General features: G+C 45.4%; 1 protein-coding gene and 1 long non-coding RNA gene across 2 annotated transcripts in view; both read right to left on the bottom strand.

Moving 5' to 3' along the window:
- Positions 1–19,241, bottom strand: part of LOC308623507 — a 96,790-nt gene that overhangs the window by 32,063 nt on the left and 45,486 nt on the right. The window lies entirely within an intron of this gene.
- On the bottom strand, positions 11,360–11,813 carry LOC308623503 (large ribosomal subunit protein eL22-like). Its single transcript, XM_081245976.1, has one exon. The coding sequence runs from the start codon at positions 11,790–11,792 to the stop codon at positions 11,406–11,408; it is 387 nt and encodes a 128-aa protein (XP_081102102.1). The 5' UTR covers positions 11,793–11,813; the 3' UTR covers positions 11,360–11,405.

The raw sequence follows: 19,241 nt of genomic DNA, 5'->3' as shown, positions 1-19,241 counted from the left end.
GCCGCTGAGCCTGCGCGTCCGGAGCCTGTGCTCCACAACGGGAGAGGTCACAACAGTGAGACCGCAAAAAAAAAAAAAAAAAAAAAAAAAAATCTCCCCGTGTGCTGCCGTGAGTGAGATCCAGCCGAGCTCACATGCGGTACAGCCTATGCTCTGCCCCGTTGAGTGGTGAGGAACATCCCAGCCTAGTTCACACTCATGTGCAAATCGCCTCTGCAGGTGTCTGACCTCAGCCTCCCTCATCTTAGTTCTGTTTCAGAGAGTGGCATCTTCTGTTGCTAGCACCAAACTGGGATGAGCTGTTTCTGGAGCCCCTGTGTACTGGCCACAACTTCCAACTTGGAGACCCTGTGAATGTATGAAATAATCTGATCGTAAAATGCTCAATAAATAAGGAAAGTACAGAATAGTTATAGAGCAGACTGGTTTTTTAAAAAATGACAGGTTAACCTGTATATCAAATTAAGTCTCAAAGAGAAGCTCACTGTATAACAAAAACGTGAAGGTGGAGCTTCTCTGGGTGAAGAGGGTGAAGGAGATGAGCCCTCCCCACAGTGCATCCACCCAGATACTCGTCAGAGCCCCTCAGGTGCCTCTGTGGTTCTCCAAGGATCTGTTGAGCATGATTTGCAAATGTATAGGTAGTGGAAAGGACCCAGGCTTGGAGTTAGGAAATGGCATGAGTTCTTGTTTTGTGGCCTAGGGCAAGTGAAACAGCCCAGTCTCTCATGTCAGCCTCATGTGACCCATGGGAACAGAACAAGTCATGCAAGTGCTCAAAGCTCAAATGGAGAATTACTCAGCAATACCTCCTCTTTGTCTAAGTCTACTCAGAACGTCCTTTCTCAGCAGCCTCCTCCATCTCATCATTTGGCCATGGACCTTAGCATACTCTGGGAAGCAGAGCTGATTGCCGCTTCACACTCCAGTATTCCCCTCTTCCCCAGCAATGGAACCTCAGTCTGGTCTGGGCGTCTGTCCTGTGGGAGTCTGATGACAACTAGAGTTGATCCCTGATTATTAGACTGTCCCTTTAGTTGCATCTGTATATACTTCAGCGCTTGTGGGGTATGGAGTCCAAGGTAAGGGGTGCCCAAGAGTCTGCTGTGCGTTTTTTTTTTTTTTTTTTTTTTTTTTTTTTTTTTTTTTCTTTTTGCGGTATGCGGGCCTCTCACTGTTGTGGCCTCTCCCGTTGCGGAGCACAGGCTCCGGACGCGCAGGCCCAGCGGCCATGGCTCACGGGCCCAGCCGCTCCGCGGCATATGGGATCCTCCCAGACCGGGGCACGAACCCGTATCCCCTGCATCGGCAGGCGGACTCTCAACCACTGCGCCACCAGGGAGGCCCCTGCTGTGCGTTTTTGAAGCTGAGGAGGTGGGAGGAGGAGACGTGAGAGCGGTTATGGCAAGAGGGAACTGAGAAAAGTAAGAACATTCCGTGCTTGTTTTGTGCTTCTGTACACTTTTGACCCTGGGGAATTTTAAAGGACTTTTTCTAATATTTATCTTAGATGGATGGAGTCATTTGATAAGTATCCCAGGCACTAGGTAGGGGTTGGGAATAAACAGTAAATGCTACAGAGTTCCAGCCTTCAGGGAGTTTTTTTGTTTGTTTGTTTGTTTGTTTCTGTTTTTAATTTTTTTTTATTTGGCTGCCCTGCGCAGCATTTGGGATCTTAGTTCCCCTACCAGGGATCGAACCTGGGCCCCAGCAGTGAAAGCACCGAGTCCTAATCACTAGACCGCAGGGAATTCCCCATCAAGGAGATTTCTAAATTTGTTTTTTAGCCCCACAAGGATAAGGTGGAAAACCCAGGAAGATGTTTTGACTGAGGCCCCAGAACACCCAATGCCCAGATGTGTGGACAGAGACACAACATCCAGCAAAAGCAGAATTCCTTTACAACTCTGCTGATTGTGAGGAATAAGTCAAAATGGCAAACCTGCAGGATAACATCCTGGCTCATTTCTTTCTTTTTCTTTTTTCTTTTTTTTAATTTTAGCCACGCCACACGGCTTGCAGGATCTCAGATCCCTGACCAGAGATTGAACCTGGGCCATAGCAGTGAAAGCACCAGATCCTAACTGCTAGACCACCAGGGAACTCCCATTGGCTCATTTCTTTTTTTTTTTTTCGTTGCGGAGCACAGGCTCTGGATGCGCAGGCTCAGCGGCCGTGGCTCACGGGCCCAGCCACTCCGCGGCATGTGGGATCTTCCCGGACCGGGGCACGAACCCGTGTCCCCTGCATCGGCAGGTGGACTCCCAACCACTGCGCCACCCGGGAAGCTCTGTCTCATTTCTTATACAAAGGAAAACATGGAGGGTTTGCTGAAGAAAGGAGGAGAAAGCAGCGTATTGGGAACAATGTCGCAAAAATGTAAATTGTTCCCTGGCGATTGCTAAGATCTTGATGACCTGTTAAAATGGTGTATAAGGCAGAGCAAACACACCCTTGTGATGAAGCCAGAAATTTCATCCACAGTGAAAGATGCTACCAGAGGCAGTGCCAGTGTGGGTTGGGGAGGATCAAGATTGTTACAGTGTATAAACAACAAGGTCCTACTGTATAACACAGGGAACTATATTCAATATCCTGTGATAAACCATAATGGAAAAGAATAAAAAAAGAATGTCTCTATGTGTATAACTGAGTCACTTTACTGTACAGCAGAGACTGCCACAACAATGTAAATCAACTATACTTCAACAACAGCAACAACAAAAGATTGTTACCAAGTCCAAGCTCCTACTGCTTGCTGCACAACAGGCGAATAAATCGAGAGATGAGTTGCTGGGGCAAGGAGTAGCGACTTTATAAAGAAAGCCAGCAGACCGAGAAGATGGTGGACTGGTGTCCCAAAGAACCACCTTACCAGAATTAGAATTCAGGCTTCTTTTATACTTAAAGGGGAGGGAGTTAAGTCCTGGTTCCAGCCAGACTTGGTGGGCGGAGTGGGGGGTAGGGAGGGTGGGGATATGTTGACTTCTTCCTTCCTGCAGCCATTCACAGGTGGACCAGATCAGGATGTTTCCTATGAGCTAAACAAAGGTATTTTAAGGTATTTTAGCTTATCTGGGAGGCAGAGTTCTCAGAGATGGGCCATTGTGTATAATTTAAGCTCATAGGCAACATCCCTTTAGTGATTAACTTGTAAGGGAATACAAAGGTTCTTTCCTATTGCAAGATTGGTGTCTGGAAAAATAGCTGGGAGGCTATTGAAACTGTCTCAGTGGGCGGTGATGAACATTTGAATGAAGGCAGCTGCCAAGGGCAGGTGGGGACAGATAGGAGATAGATTTCCAGGCAGGAAGGACTGATGTAAGGGTGAGGGAGTGGAAGATGACTCTGAAGAGAATACCTAAGGCCTGTGTTCTTTCCTCACATACTATGTTGCCTTCCCATGGAATGGGGACCCCACCTCAGTCCAACTCTTCCACTTTATAACAAAAGGAGGACATTAAAACCCAGGAAATGGGGACTTCCCTGGTGGCGCAGTTGTTAAGAATCCACCTGCCAATTCAGGGGACATGGGTTTGATCCCTGGTCCGGGAAGATCCCACATGCCGCGGAGCAACTAAGCCCGTATGCCACAACTACTGAGCCTGAGCTCTAGAGACGGTGAGCCACAACTACTAAGCCCGCGTGCCACAACTACTGAAGCCCGAGTGCCTAGAGCCCGCGCTCCACAGCAAAGAGAAGCCACCTCGATGAGAAGCCCGCTCGCGGCAACTAGAGAAAACCCACGCACAGCAACGAAGACCCAACGCAGCCCAAAATAAAAGAATTAATTAATTAATCAATTTAATAAAAACCCAGGAAATGGAAACCCTCATCTATGGCTGAACTGAAAGTTGGGGGAGGAGCCCAAGTAGAAACCAAGTCTCCCTTTCCTGATCCTACCCCTTCCACAAGTGCACATTAGAGCCAGCCAGGCCCTTTCCACATACCTGTGCCTAGGCCACACCCCCTCCAGTGAATCAGAATCCCAGGGCTGGGACCATGAGCTATTCCAGGGCAGTGCACAAGTTTCTCTCCCTGCTGTGACCATGATAGCACGTTCTGCCTGGACCACACTTTCTCTCTGATTCATAACTGCATTACATAATTGCAATACATTACGTATTACTACCAATAATTGGAGAGGTGCTGACTGCTTGGATAGAGAACCATATGCAAACAAAATCCTTCTTCATAGGCCCATTAGCAGTAATAAACTAGAACTAATTTGTAAACATCTCATGGCAACTGCAGGAGATGGAAGACTTTGGAGGCTGCTCTCCAGTAAAAAAGGGTTAATGGACAATCAATCATTGTTCAGTCAGCAGTTACCAATCTAAGTTTTGTAAAATTGATCATCTCTTTATGAGTTTATTTTAGTAAAAATAAAGAATATTTTTATAAATTTATTTATTTTTGGCTGCATTGGGTCTTCATTGTTGTGCACGGGCTTTCTCTTGTTGCAGAGCACAGGCTCCAGGCGCACAGGCTTCAGTAGCTGTGGTTCGCGGGTTCCAGGGCACAGGCTCAGCACTTGTGGCGCAGGGGCCCAGTTGCTCCGCGGCACGTGGGATCCTCCGGGACCAGGGCTCGAACCGTGTTCCCTGCATTAGCAGGCAGATTCCCAACCACTGCGCCACCAGGGAAGTCCCAAGAATATTTTTAAAAAACAAAATCTTAAAATTAAAAAAAAATTGTGGTAAAATACACGTAACATGAAATTTACCATCTTTACTATTTTTAAGTGTACAGTTCAGCAGTGCTAAGGACGTTCACATTGCTGTGTGACCATCACCACCATCCATCTCCAGAACTCTTTTCATTTTGCATGACTGAAGCTCTGTACCCATGAAACAACTCCCCATTCCCACTTCCCCTAGCCCCTGGCAATCACCATCCTACCTTCTGTCTCTACAAATTTGCCTACTTCTTAGAGGTGGAATCTTACAGTATTTCTCTTCTTGTGGCAGCTTATTTCACGGAACATAATATCCTCAAGGTTCATCCATGTTGTAGCATGTATTAGAATTTTCTTTTCTTTTAAGGCTGAATAATATTTCATTGTATGTGTAGAGACCATGTTTTGTTTACTCATTCATTCATTGATTGTCACTTGGGTTGCTTTCACCTTTTAGCTATTGTGAATTGTGCTGCTATGAACATGGGTGTATAAATATCTCTTTGAAATTCTGCTTTCAGTTATTTTGGGTATATCCCCAAAAGTGGAATTGCTGGATCATATGATAATTCTGTTTTTAATTTCTTAAGGAACCACCACACTCTTTTGCTCCATTACTTTACATTCCCACCAACAGTGCACATGTGTTCTAATTGCTTCATATCCTCACCAACACTTATTTTCTGTTTTGATAGTAGCCATCCTAATGGTGAGGTGACATAAAACCTTTCCAAAACACAGGTTTGCTAATGATTTTGATCTCCCAAACCCTTAACTTTTCATAAAGTCCTAAGTTCCTTAATCACAATATTTTCATTCATGAATATTTTTAGGAAATGACCTCCCACAGCTAGAGAAGAAATACTGTATAGTCATTTTATCAGTCTTTACCAACTAGAAAGGTAAAATTTTTAATTTATTTTAATTCTCTTTCATTATTAGTGAAGTTGAACTTTTCACTATAATTGTTAATTAGTTATAGTTTCTCTGCTGTGAATTGTGTCTGAATTTCTTACATGGTACAATATAAATATAGAAATAACTATTGAGTGCTTTCTATGTGCCAGCTAGTGTTCTAAGAGTTTTACATGTAATAACTCAGTTAATCCTGACCCACCACCATGAGGCAGGTGCAATGATTAGTCTCATTTTATGGAGGAAACAGAAACATGGAGAGGTCAGTGAACTTATCCAAGGTCCTACCCAGGAAGTCTGGATTCAGAGCCTGTGCCCTTAAATATAAAATGGCCAATATTTTCCTAACCTATTTGTTTGATTTTTTTTCTATTAACTATAAAAATTAAAGAAAATTTATCAGTCTACTCCTTTCTTTTGTTGGCACTTTTTTTTTTTTTTGGCCATGCCGCGTGGCTTGTGGGATTCCCCGACTAGGAATTGAAACTGCACCCTTTGCAATGAAAGCGCAGAGTCCTAACCATTGGATTGCCAGGGAGCTCCTGGCACATTTTTTTTTTCTTTCAGCCAGTCTAGAACATCCTGTCCTTTTCAGATAATAGAAAAACAAATTTTTTTAATATTAGATGTTTTACATATGTATGTATTTTCCAAATAATAATTTATCCCAAACTATTTATTGAATTATATTTTTTGTTCCATTGTTTTGTGATGGTATCTTTCTGCTGGTCTTTATTTCCTAATTGCTTGTTTTTTTAATGAACATTATATGTTCAATCATCTCTTTGAGGATGCTGAAGTCTCTTTCTGGTTTTCATATTCTTTTCACTTCACCTGGCATGAATCTGTCTCTGGAGAGTTGATGTTGCTGACTCCCTTCCTCTGTATTAGCTTTTGTGTATTTTGGAATTTTAGTTTCCAGGTCATTTCCAGGTTTTCTATCTCTCTTCTCTGGTTCCTCACTCCTCCCTGTCCAGTGACTGAGCAGTTGCCCTCCTCAGAGACCTGTCCAGAGTGGGGTCTTATATAGCAGCCAGGGCCCCTGCCCTGGCCTGACCCTGAGGATGACTCAGGTCCAGCCCCATGACAGAAGAGGCTGGGTTAAGGTCATGTGTTGCGCCATTTGCTCCATAGGCCACAGTCCCAGGCAAAGTCAGTAGCAACTTATTTCAATCTATTTTCTTGAAGAAGGTGGGGAGAGGCCAGTCACAGCTCCTGGATTTTTTACCTGAATTGATGACTCTGTTCCCCCACCTCAAGCGGGCAATTCAATTCTTTCTCATCATTCAACAGGACTTGAATTAGCAGCTGCCTTTGACTGTATCCAGACTCCAAAAGGCCACAGCATCAGCCCTGTTCATCTTTTGCATTTATATTCAATTTCTGGGAATATCCATGGGGATATTCTCCACTTGTTGAATATGGATTTTGTATTTTCTCTAATAGTTTATCCACCATTGCTTTGTACGGGAAGCCTTGGGCTGTCTATTCTGTTTCACTCGTGGGCCTGTGTCTTTATGTACAAGCATTCATTGTAGCTCTCTGCTATGAGTTAGGAAGCCACTCTTACAAGTTCCTCCAGTCATGTCCTGATAGATTTCTCGAGGCTGGATCAGGTAGGAGGCTCTACAGCCGTTACCTGAGATGAGAGTGGAGGAAGTGCTACTGTCCCCCACCCAATGTAAGGACGCATCAGAGGAGCCCTGGGGTAGCTGCTCTGGGACAGGAGGAAGGTTTCTCTTTGAGAGCTCCATGCCAACATGTCATCAGGGGTCGCAAGCCAGGGTAGATCCAGTACCAGGGAGTATATGAGAGCAAACATTGGTGGCTTGACATGGTCCCTAGATGGACAACCAGAAGTTTCAGCTGTGGTAGGATCCCTGCAGAACATAATGGTGTATATGGTAGCCAGGATGCATCTGGGGCATTATGCACCGTGTCCTTAGGACCCCATGAGTAATTTGTCCAACATTCCACACGCACCCCTGCCTGCAGGCAGGGAAAGTACATGGCCCCAGCTCCCGCCCCCTCTCCTGCTGCACCAGGATATTTCTCAGTGCCACAGGCACAGTGATCTAAACATGGAGCTGCATACAAAGTGGTGCCTCTTTTGCAATATAAACAGAACCAGATCTCCGGCTTGAGTGCTCTCTTGGCTATTAATTCAGGGGCAGGGAGAGGCAGCCTCTGCCCCACCCAGAGGCCCTGGCTCCCTTTCCAAAGGCTCGGCCTGTGATCAGGCCCAGTGGGGCTGAGGAGCAGACACGGGAAGGCTTCCCTAGCACCAGACACACTGGGCTCCCGCTTGGCCAGACCGTCTCCTGAGGTGCCCATGCAAGTCTGCCCCAGAAACCCTTTCTTCCTGGGACTGGGTGCCACCTCAGGACAGAGAACGCCAGGAGTCCTAACTTGGCCCTGCAGCAGCTGAAGTCTGCCAATCCAGCCTGAGACAGCAGGTTGTGCTTGGTCTCTGGGCCTGAGCTGGGACTTGCAGCTCCGTGGGGAACCTCTGGGAGTGCCACCAGGGGGAGCCCTTTCTACATCTTGGGTGTCTAGGTCTGCATTCAGCCTCCAGAACGTTGGTGTCTTACACACATGACTTAGTTTACGGATTGAATCATGCCTCCATTTTCGCAATTTATGTAGTCAACCTCATCTCCTGCCACGTTCAGGTTCTGTCTTGCTTCAGATGTAGTTATGTAACACTGTAGTCACAATCACAGTGTGGGGTCGGGGAGAAACGGGAGGGGTAATGTGTGTCTTCACTCCCCAGATGCCACTCTGCCCACCTCACCTGGCAACCAAGGTCCTGAGATTGTCCTGAAGCTTCAGAGGCCCAGGCAGTGGGCGGAGAGGGGCACAGAGGTGGCGTTTGTGTGGGGGGCGTCTAGATTGGCTGCACTGTCCTCCAGCAGGTACCTCCACTAGGATGGAGAGGCCTGGCTGCCAGCAAATCCTTCCTGTTCCCTTTGGGTGCTCTGGACATGGCAGGTGGGGCTGCAAGTGGTTCAAGGAGACTCAGGGAAGACACTGCTGGGTGAGGAGAGAGTGTGGCCACATCTGAGGAGGGCGGTGCTGACCAAGCTTCGGGTACACAGGAGGGAGACTGGGGAGCAGGGTGAGGCAGAGAGGCTGAGGGGGAAAGGTGAGGCCAAGGGGGCCTTTCCAGCTTGAATGCCACAAACACCACTGTAAAGCTCCCTGTAGAACACCTCATGCTCCCTGCCTGGGTCACAACACTGGAGGGTGTTGCCATTAGAGGCCATCAAGTAAGTTGGAAGGAATTTCAGGGTCTTGGGGGCCTTATTATTCTCTGGTGCAGGCTGAGAAAACGCCAGGCCCTTCTAGAAAAAGAACCATGTTCAACATAGTGCTGTCCACATTATAGGTAAGAGATGGGAGAAAGGAGGGATTGAAGTGGAGAGAGAGGGTGAGAGGTAGGGCCTGCTGATCCTCTCTGGCTCCTAAGTTTCAAACCCTAGTCCCCTGAGGGAAAGGAATGGATTCATGACATAAGCCCAGCACCTAAAGACTAAGAGCCACCTTCTCACCCCCGATGCGAAGGGATTCCCTTGGACTGGAGGGCGGAGGGGACTCACTGAGGCTGTGGACATTTGTGGGTCCTAGAGGATGGGGGTCCTTGGGCTGAGCCCTGGGGAAGGGGCAGAAATGGCAGAAAGGTTTGTGGCATCAGAGAGAGACCTCTGTCGTGCTTCTTTGGGCCTGCAGCCCCTGAGGAGGAAGCACCATGTCAGCATGAGCTGTCAGCAGGGCGGGGCCTCAGTCACCTCACAGCGGAGTCCTGTGCCTCAGCCAGAGGCAGGAGATGGGGGTCGTCTAGATTGCACCCCACACAGATGCATCATGTCCCCCAGGGAGCATGCTGCAGCCTACACTGGAAACCACGCCAATACCCTTCCACAGGAGAGCGGGAGGGAAAGTTGTAGCAGATTCATGCAGTGGGACACTTCTTGGTGAAGAAAACAAATCATCCTACAGCCCCATGTGACAATGCAGTGAATCTGCAGACAAAAAGTTGAGTGGAAGAAGCCAGATCCACAAGGGCACATAGTGTACCATTACATCTATAAAAAGCTCAACTCCAGGCAAAACTGTAGAGGTCAGGAGAGTGGTTACCCTTAGGGGAGGGTAGCGACTAAAAGGGGACATGAGGGAGGCCCCTGGCATCCTGAGAATGTTCTATTCCTTAATCTAGGTGCTGTTTGCACAGATGTGCTCTGTGTGAAAGTTCATTGGGATTTGTGTGCCTTTCTGTATGGATGTTATATTTGTGTAAAACATTTTTTTGAGATTTAAGTGCAAAAAATGAGACTACAGAATGGAGTGAGGAGATGGGAATGGTCTGCTATTATTTCAGTGCCCACTGTGCTCCATGCCTTCTTCATAGGATCTTTGCTCTTGTCTTATCGAGAGGAGGGGAGGTAGGGCAGAATTTAAATCATGAAGGACTTTCAGCTCTTTCATTCCTGACATCTTCTGTGAATCAATATTTTTTTTGATCAACTGTTTAATGACATCCTAAATTTATCTCATGCATTTTTCAGCTCCTGCAAAAACTAAAAGGGATTAGATGGGGTTTGTGTTATTGTGAGCCCCCAGTTTGCTGCCTCCTTCATAAAATACTAGCTGGACTCTTGTATATGAGCATCAGCATCTGTAAATCCAGCAGCAAGACCTGTGGGCTGCTCACGTCAACCTGGCAGACACTGCTGATCAAGTCTGAGGTCTTCTTGGTATCATCTCCAGAGGCCCCAGTTTCACTGGTGCCATTGCTGCGGCAGGTCTCAACTCACCTGGACTCACCTGGAGGAAGGGGACTAATTCTATCCATTGCTAGAGATTAAATAAAGATGGCCACAAACCCTTTTGGTCACTTCTCCCATTGAGAAGTGGGGTCTCCTTGAATCTGGGTGGGTTCTGTGGCTTTTTGATCAACAAAAATTGGTGGAGGTGGGCTTCCCTGGTGGCGCAGTGGTTGAGAGTCCGCCTGCCGATGCAGGGGACATGGGTTCGTGCCCTGGTCCGGGAGGATCCCACATGCCGCCGAGCGGCTGGGCCCGTGAGCCATGGCCGCTGAGCCTGTGCGTCCGGAGCCTGTGCTCCGCAACGGGAGAGGCCACAAAAGTGAGAGGCCCGCGTACCGCAAAAAAAAAAAAAAAAAAAAACATTGGTGGAGTTGATGCTGAGCCAGTTTCCAGACCTAGGCAACTTCCACTTCCTGTCTCTTGGAACACTCTCTGGGAGCTGGGAGCCGCCATGCAGGAAGTCCAAATGCCTTTGAGGCTGCATGCTGGAGCAACCATGCCCAGCACTGTGGTCACCATAAGCAAAGCCCAGTTATCCCCACCAAGGAGACAGAAATGTGAGGAAAGCTGTCTTGGACACTTTGGACCAGCCCCTCTGCCAACTTAGAGTGACACCAGTGGACAGTGATAGGAGTAGAACTGCTGAAATGACAGATAAAATCATGAGATATGAGGCAATGATTGCTGTTTTAAGCCACTAGATTTGGAGTAGTTATGAAGCAATAGGTAACTGGAACATTCGAGTTTCTACCTGGACCACAGCCTTTGTGTCCTTGGCTCTGCAAGATTCCATCTCCTTAACTCACTTTGCCAATGTGGCTATAGCATTTGCCAACTCTTCATTCCATTAGAATTCTTTTAGTTGCCAGGCTTGTGGCAAGATAATTTATTGTGGAATTATTTTTTTGTTCTGTTCTTTTTGTTTGTTTGTTTGTTTCCTAAATTTTATTTAAGAATTCATACAAAATGCTCCAGATAACTGAGTTTCAATCCTCATCTTCCTCCTCTTCTTCATCTTGATTAATCTGGAAGTAACGTAATTCGTAACTTTCTTTGCTGTTAGCAACTACGCGTAACCAATCACGGAGATTATTCTTCTTCAAATATTTTTTGGTGAGATATTTCAAATACCTTTTGGAAAAAGGCACCTCGGAAGTTACAGTGATCTTGCTTTTGCTTCTTTCGATTGTTACAACCCCTCCTCCGAGATTCCCAGCTTTTCCATTCACTTTGATTCTTTCCTGAAGAAACTGCTCAAAATTGGCCGCATCCATGATTCCATCTTCTACAGGATGGGTACAGTCAAGAGTAAACTTCAGGACCTGCTTCTTTTCTTTGCCCCCCTTCACCACAAGCTTTTTCACTGGCGCCATCACCACAGCGGAGGCAGAAAAGCTTTTGTTCTGTTCTTGTTGCTCTATGTATATTTCCCTCACTGAGAAAGTTTTGACGCTCTTGTTCTCAATTCTGAGCTTCTGTTTTGGGTATGGAGAGAGTGGGTGAGTGTTGGCATTTGGATTATGTGCAAACACCTAGGCTAAGAGACACAGAAGTGGGCTGTGAGCATGTGCTGAGCAGAGACTGAGAATCTCTGGGATCTGGAAATTTGGTGCCCTCTGCCCAGTGAGTAGTAGAGACCCAGGCCCCTAATTTTTGCCCAGAGCACACCCAGGCTGAACGACTGCTGGCAAATGCCCAGAAAGGATGGGCATGGTTTCTCCTAGGCTGGGCCATATAGGCCAGGGTCCCCAGGGGAGACTCTGCAGTCAGTGATATGGACATCTGTAAGGGGCAGTGCTGGGCCTGACCCAGAGGACTCCAGGGTTGACAGCAGCCTCTGAAATCAGAGGCAGCAACAGAAACAATGGCTGCTGCTATGGACTGAACGTTTGTGTCACCCTCAAAGTCATATATTGAAACCCGAAACCCCAGTGCAATGGTATTGTAATGGATGGGAGGTAATTAAGTTTAGATGAGGTCATGAGGGTGGAGCCCTTATAAGAAGAGGAAGAGACCAGAGGTGTGTCCCCCCGCCACCCACCATCTTGTGAGGACACAGTGAGAAGGGGGCCATCTGCAAACCATGAAGAGAACCCTTACCAGACACTGAATCTACCAGCACCCGATCTTGGACTTCCCAGCCTCCAGAACTGTGATAAAGAGATGTTTGTTGTTGAAGCCACCTAGTCTGTGGTATTCTGTTACAGCAGCCTGAGCTGACAGCTACCACTAGTCAGTAGGGACCTGGTCTTGCTCTCAGCTTTCCTGGCACTGCATAACCCCCTGAGAGTTTAGAGTCTCATGAAGGGAGGAGGGAACCCCACTAACGACCAGGGTTCAATTTCCTTCCAGTCTGGCAGTTTGGGACACAGAGCAGATTCCATTTAATGGAGAAAAAAATAAGGAATGTGATATTTCATGCACATTTTATAACCCAAAATAATAAATGTAACATGCTTCTCAAGCCATCCAGAACATTTAATGGCTTTCTCTTTATTGCATTGTGGGCTTCCATGCCCATTGAACTGTTGGTATTTTCCTTGGCAGGATTTTCGTGAAATATCTCCAAGGTTTGGATTTTTTTTTTCTTTTTAAATAAAAAGAAGGGCATGGGAACAGAGGAGGGGCTTGCTCAGAAAAATAAAACCCAAATATTGTTGACGCACGTTCTTTATTTCTCACTTACTGAATACCTGCTCTCTGTATTCTTTGATTTTAACAAATCGTGTATGGATTTTTAGATTTTCTAATCTTTTTAGTAGCTATTACATTTATATAGTTTAAAATGAAAATTACATCAAAAGGTACATGAGAAATATCACTCTCACTCCGTTCCCACCCTCTGTTTTCTCTCACTTTGCCCCTGTAAGTAACCATTTGTATTATAATAGTGACGTATTCATCCTTCTGATGTTTCTTTATGCAAATGTACCTTTATTTTTTCCTTTCTTACTCAAAAAAGCATATTATACACATTCTGCTCCTTCCTCTTAAAATTTTAACTACTTACTCTGGATATCCTTCCATGCCAGAGCACATAAAACTCTTCCTCTGTTTTTTTTGACAGTATTCCATTGGTAGATATATCAGAGTTGGCTGTTTAATCAGTCCCCCATTGCTGAACACTTGGGTTGTTTTTGGTTAGTTATTTTTACAGATAATGCCACAATGAATAATCTTATACCTAAGCAAGTTTATGTTTGTGTGGGCAAATCTATGGGATGGATTCCCAGAAGGGGTCTTCTGGGTCGAAGGGTAAATGCATTTCTAATTCTGGTACATACTGTAGGTTCTGCCGCACAGGATTGTGCTGTTTGCACGGTTGCCAGCAATATATGGAGCCGTCTGTTTCTTCCTGGCCTCACTCACACAGTGGGATGTCGAACTTTTGAATTTTTCCCAACCGATGGAAGATTCATGTAAGCTTAACATGGATGCACTTGGACTAATTCTCCGTCCTGCATTTCCCTAAGAACATCCTCAGACTTCTTTCACATCAGACACCTTAATTACTTCCATCTTTTCAAGAGGTTGGCCGTTTTTATATTTCCTTCACTATCACCACAGTTCTGAAAGATTTCTGCCAGGGGTGGTAGGTTGAGTAACCATGGTCTCTGTTGGTTATTGCAATAAAATCAATAGCTACAGGTGGCTTGAATTGTTTTAGATGGAATTGACCTCAGGTTAAAAAAAAAATGTTGGGCTTCCCTGGTGGCGCAGTGGTTAAGAGTCCGCCTGCCGATGCAGGGGACACGGGTTCGTGCCCCGATCCCGGAAGATCCCACATGCCGCGGAGCGGCTGGGCCCGCGAGCCATGGCCGCGGAGCCTGTGTGTCCGGAGCCTGTGCTCCGCAACGGGAGAGGCCACAGCAGTGAGAGGCCCGCGTACAGCAAAAAAAAAAAAAATGTTATTTTGTCACTCTTTGTATCATTACTTTCTAAGCTTAAATATCTTTTATGAGATATTTGTATAAATATTTGCATTTATTTAACATTTAATAAAACAAAATTAAAATATTTTGTTCACAGAAAGTCCAAGCCTTCTTGAATAGAAGTTGAAATATTAAAAGGAAAAGAAAGGCCTCCATCACAGCCATGTCTTTGGTAGACTCCACCCCCCTCCAGTAGGCTCTCTGTTGTATTGTTTAGGATACAAATGACCCCTATTATGCTGGGGTACCTTTCAGCCAAGGCATTGGCAGTAGAGAGGCTGCTTCCTCTCTTGTTTTGCCTACTCCGACTGGTCACAAGATTTGTTCATTTAAATGAATTCCTTATTGTAAAAAAAAAGTTGTCTTATATATGATATAAAGAACTCTAATCAATTAGCGTTAAAATACAAGGCAGAACTGATTCCCCACAGCAGTTTATGCGTGGCTGGGGGGTGGGGGTGAGCCCGAAGCGGCTGGAGCAGGAGATTTGGAGGCCGGGAGGTGGTGAGCAGCAGAAGGCTCACCTGTCTGGAATGGAGGAGCTGTTTTCACTTTGGAGTTGAGATGCCACATATATATTAAACGAGTCTTTTGGGCTTCCCTGGTGGCGCAGTGGTTGAGAGTCCGCCTGCCGATGCAGGGAATGCGGGTTCATGCCCCGGTCGGGGAGGATCCCATGTGCCGCGGAGCGGCTGGGCCCGTGGGCCATGGCCGCTGGGCCTGCGTGTCCGGAGCCTGTGCTCTGCAACGGGAGAGGCCGCAACGGTGAGAGGCCCGTGTACCACAAACAAACAAACAAACAAAAAGGAGTCTTTTATAGCAGATTAATAAGTCTGAATTTCCGTCTTTTCCTCCAGAGTGACAGGAGTTTCTGATGATTGTGCAGGGCTGTGGGTGTGTGGTGGGCATTAAGATAACAGGACAGGATTCAGGAGTGTAGTAGTCAGGATTCTCTGTTCCAGAGAAACAGAAATATATATATTCTCCCTCTATATTCTGTATTGGTATATATATATGGCACAATTATGGAGGCTGAGAAGTCCCATGATTTGCTGTCTGCAGCTGGAGAACCAGGAAAGCTGGTGATGTAATTTGGTCTGAGTCTGGAAGCCCAAGAACCAGGAGTGCAGATGTCTAAGGGCAGGAGAAGACGGACGTCCCAGCTCAAACAGAGAATGAATTTGCCGCTCCTCCTTCTTTTCATTCTGTTCAGGTCCTCAATAGATTGGATAATGCCTACCCATATTGGGGAGGGCAATTTGCTTGACTGAGTCTACTGATTCAAATGCTAATATCTCCTAGAAATGCCCTCCCAGACACACCCAGAAATGTAGCAGCTATCTGGGCATCTCTTATCCCAGTCAAGTTGACATACAAAATTAACACAAAGGGTAATAGCCAGGGTGTAAAAACCCCATCAGAGGACTCAGGTGAGAATGCCTGGGTCAGCCTCTCATGCTGATGCATCAGACCTAGAGTCCACTTAGATAAACTTTTTCTTTCTCGGAATTAATGACTATTTTGAAAACTTAAAGACAACGTTTCCATTTTGGTCTGATATTCGATATCTATAGGATGAGTTGGAGGGTCTGGGAGGGAACAGGATGTCTGAGGCCACACTGTACACCAGGCAAATAGAAGAAATGCAGGAGGGATGGAGTTGCTATGAAGTCATATGCAATGACAAGGGTACCTGGTGTCAGCACCGTCCTCTGCCATCCTGGGGGAGCAGCATTACTCAGCAAGTTTCCATCAGAGGAACCCCCTTGAAGTAAGATTCCAGGATATAAACAGATTCTTTCCTTTTTCATGTAATGCAGATAATTATACAGTAGCAGAGGGTGGGTGGCCTTCAATTCTGATCAGGAGGACATAGACCAGATCTGGCTCCTTTTCATGAACATTTCCATAAAATTAAATAAGGAAGTTAAAACCCCCCACTAAGAGCTGGGGGTTATGATCACTTTGCTCCTGAACAAGCTAAAATAAAATTGGAAATGTGGCTGATAACTGCATCATTGCACTGCCCTGGCTGGTGAGTGGCAAGAAGCCAGCAGTCAACTAAAGCCACGGTGAGAATCAACTGAAGGACATCTATGAGGTGAGAAAGGAAGCCCTACTGAGAAAGGAACTATCTCAGGCTGTGACGATTGCTGAGAAGTACTGCAGTGCGTGAAAGAGATAGGATGTCCCAGTGATAACAAGAATCCCCAGGGCAACGAAAATCTGTTGGTAGGTGGGTAGTACTAGGCATCTGTAGCTCAGTTCCATACAGCCTAGGGGAGGAGCAGTTTTTCCCAGCACAAAATAAAAATGGGAAAGTAGAATGTTCTCTCCAATTCAGAACATTTAAGCAATGTATATTTGAGCCTGTAGCAGGGATCTGTATTGTACAATAGTCACTCGCTTATTTGTTACACAGAATCCATTCATTGTTTTGTTCATGGTAAAGGAAACATCAAGATGGCAAACTTCTGATGAAAACTCAGGTTAATGAATATCACACACACACTCATACACACAATGGAGGAAGTTCCGGAAAAAAATGGAGGCAGTCGGAAATGTATCCTGAAGGCATATAGGTTAAACTTATGCAATTATACTGTTAGCATTTGCCAAAATCTAGATAATCTAGTAAAGTCAGGGAAACAAAAGTCAGAGAATTGACAAGCAAGAAATTGTAAAAACGTAGGAATGTGTAACAAAAAGCATTGGAATTTGTTTCTTTGGGTAAATCTGCCTTCCCTTTGTCTCCAACCTTTGTGAGATCACACAGATGGGGGCATCCCAGCAAGGCCCTGACGAGGAAATAACACAAATGACTGGAATACTGCAGCACAATTCTGACACTAGTCACCCAGAGTTAACATTAGACTCCCAGTTTAAGGGCACAGTCCTCAACAAGACAACCCTCACTTCAGATGCCAGTCACAAGTTTGGGGGTCCCCAGGCCACTTGCTCCAAATGGCTACAAATCTGGGGAGTTCCAATGACACCCCCTCAGGTTTGATAATTTGCTAGAACAACTCACAGAACTCAGGAAAATGTCATACTTGCAATTACAGTAAAGGATACAAATCAAGAGGACCAGCCAAATGAAAAGACACATAGGGCAAAGCCTGGGAGGGTCCTAAACACAGAGCTGCCATGTGCTCTCCCTGTGGAATCAGGGGGCATCACCTTCCCCACACATCCTTGTGCTCACCAACCAGGAAGCTCCACCAAACTTCAGTGTCCAGGGTTTTCTTCTGTAGGCATGATTGATTGAATCATTGGTCCCGTGATTGAATTCAATATCCAGGTCCCCTTCCATTCCTGGAGGTTGGCATGGCTCAAAGCCCCAACCCTTTAATCACATGGTTGATTTTTCTGGTGACCAGCCTTTCATCCAAAGTCATCTCATTAGCATGAACTCAGGTGCGATCCAAGAGACGCATGAATAATAAAGATACTCCTATTACTCAAGAAATGCCAAGGAACTGGGGTCTTTTCCAGGACCCAGGGACAAAGGGCAGTCAAATTCTTTATTGTACAATAGGGACATATAATATAGTTGGCCCTCCGTATCTTCAAGTTCTGCATCCACAGATTCAACCAACTGCGGATCGTGTGCTATGTTTACCACCAGAGGTCGGTTGAATTTGCAGATGTGGAACTGGCAAATACAGAGAGCTGACTATGGGATTTGAGCATCACCAGATTTGGGTATTCCTTGTGGGTCGTGGAACCAATCCCCTGCAGCTACTGAGATACAAGTGTATTATAAAATAGAGATGAGAAATCCTGACATATCTTGAGAAGTCTGTCACAAGAGCTTAAGTATTTAGCAAGTGCATTATGAAAAGAAATCAGCCAAGTGCAGTGTCTTATCATGGAAGCATAGGATCCAAGCATCCAGTTATTGTAGGAATTGAAATTGGTTGTAATAAAGGCTCAGACATTGTAAAGGAATTAGTATTACGAAAGATGAGAGAAGTTGAGGACTATGTCAAGATGCAAAAATGAAAGATTTGTCACAATTTACTTATCCTTTGCTTTCTCTGAGGGATGGGTTAACCCTAAAGATTAACCCAGGAAGCATATAGTAAAGTTGGCTTCCTCCCTTGTACAATTCCACATTAAACATATTCCACATTTATATTCATATGGAATTGATTTTGAGTAGAGAGAGACAATCCTAATCATTAATGTATTTCATATGGTTAGAACCAATGTACCATTTATGTAATGTAATAAAGCTTTCTTTCCCCTCTAGCTTGAAATGCATATTTTACCGTACACCTGTTGACCTAAAACAAACAGACTGCCAGGTACTTCTCCAGCAAAAGTAAGTTTACTCTGGATCAGCAAAAAATTGCAGATTAGAGCCTGTAACCGAAGCAAGAGGAGAGCAAGTCCCTGCGCAGGAAGGAGAGGAAAACCTCTTTTAAAAAGGGGAAAAGGAAGTTGGGAGGGCTATAGTAAACAGTCCACTGGAGGAATTGAGAGTTCAAAGTATAGTGGCTTGTCATTGGTTGAGTTGTGACAGCCTCTCATTGGCTGAGCTCTTGCCAGGAAGAAGAGGAAGTCTTTCTTTTTCCGGTTGGGCTTTGCTATTGTCATAGGGTGTGAGAGCTCCCCCTTCTGGCCTCCTGACTATTTTAATTGAGGTTTCCGTTTATCGATTTTTATATACCAAATTCTTATATACAACTTAGGTCTCTTTCTGGGCTTTACGTTCTGTTTCATTGATTAAGCTGTTTTAGTACCAGCAACACTTGATTTTAATTATTGGGTCTTTCCATTATATTTTAACATCTAGTAGGTCTGATACCCTTTCATTCTTTTTTTTTCCCAAAAAATCTCTTGAAAATTGATTACATTAAAAATCCTATTATTAGTGTAATTACC

The sequence above is a fragment of the Mesoplodon bidens genome (assembly GCF_964165515.1).
Source record: "Mesoplodon bidens genome assembly, chromosome: 10".
Classification (NCBI taxonomy): domain Eukaryota; kingdom Metazoa; phylum Chordata; class Mammalia; order Artiodactyla; family Ziphiidae; genus Mesoplodon; species Mesoplodon bidens.
The sequence above is the reverse complement of the archived record's forward strand: the minus strand, read 5'-3'. Positions and strand labels throughout refer to the sequence as shown.

What these genes read in the sequence shown, in the direction of transcription:
- LOC308623503 (XM_081245976.1), bottom strand. Translation starts at nt 11,792, where the DNA reads ATGGCGCCAGTGAAAAAGCTTGTGGTGAAGGGGGGCAAAGAAAAGAAG.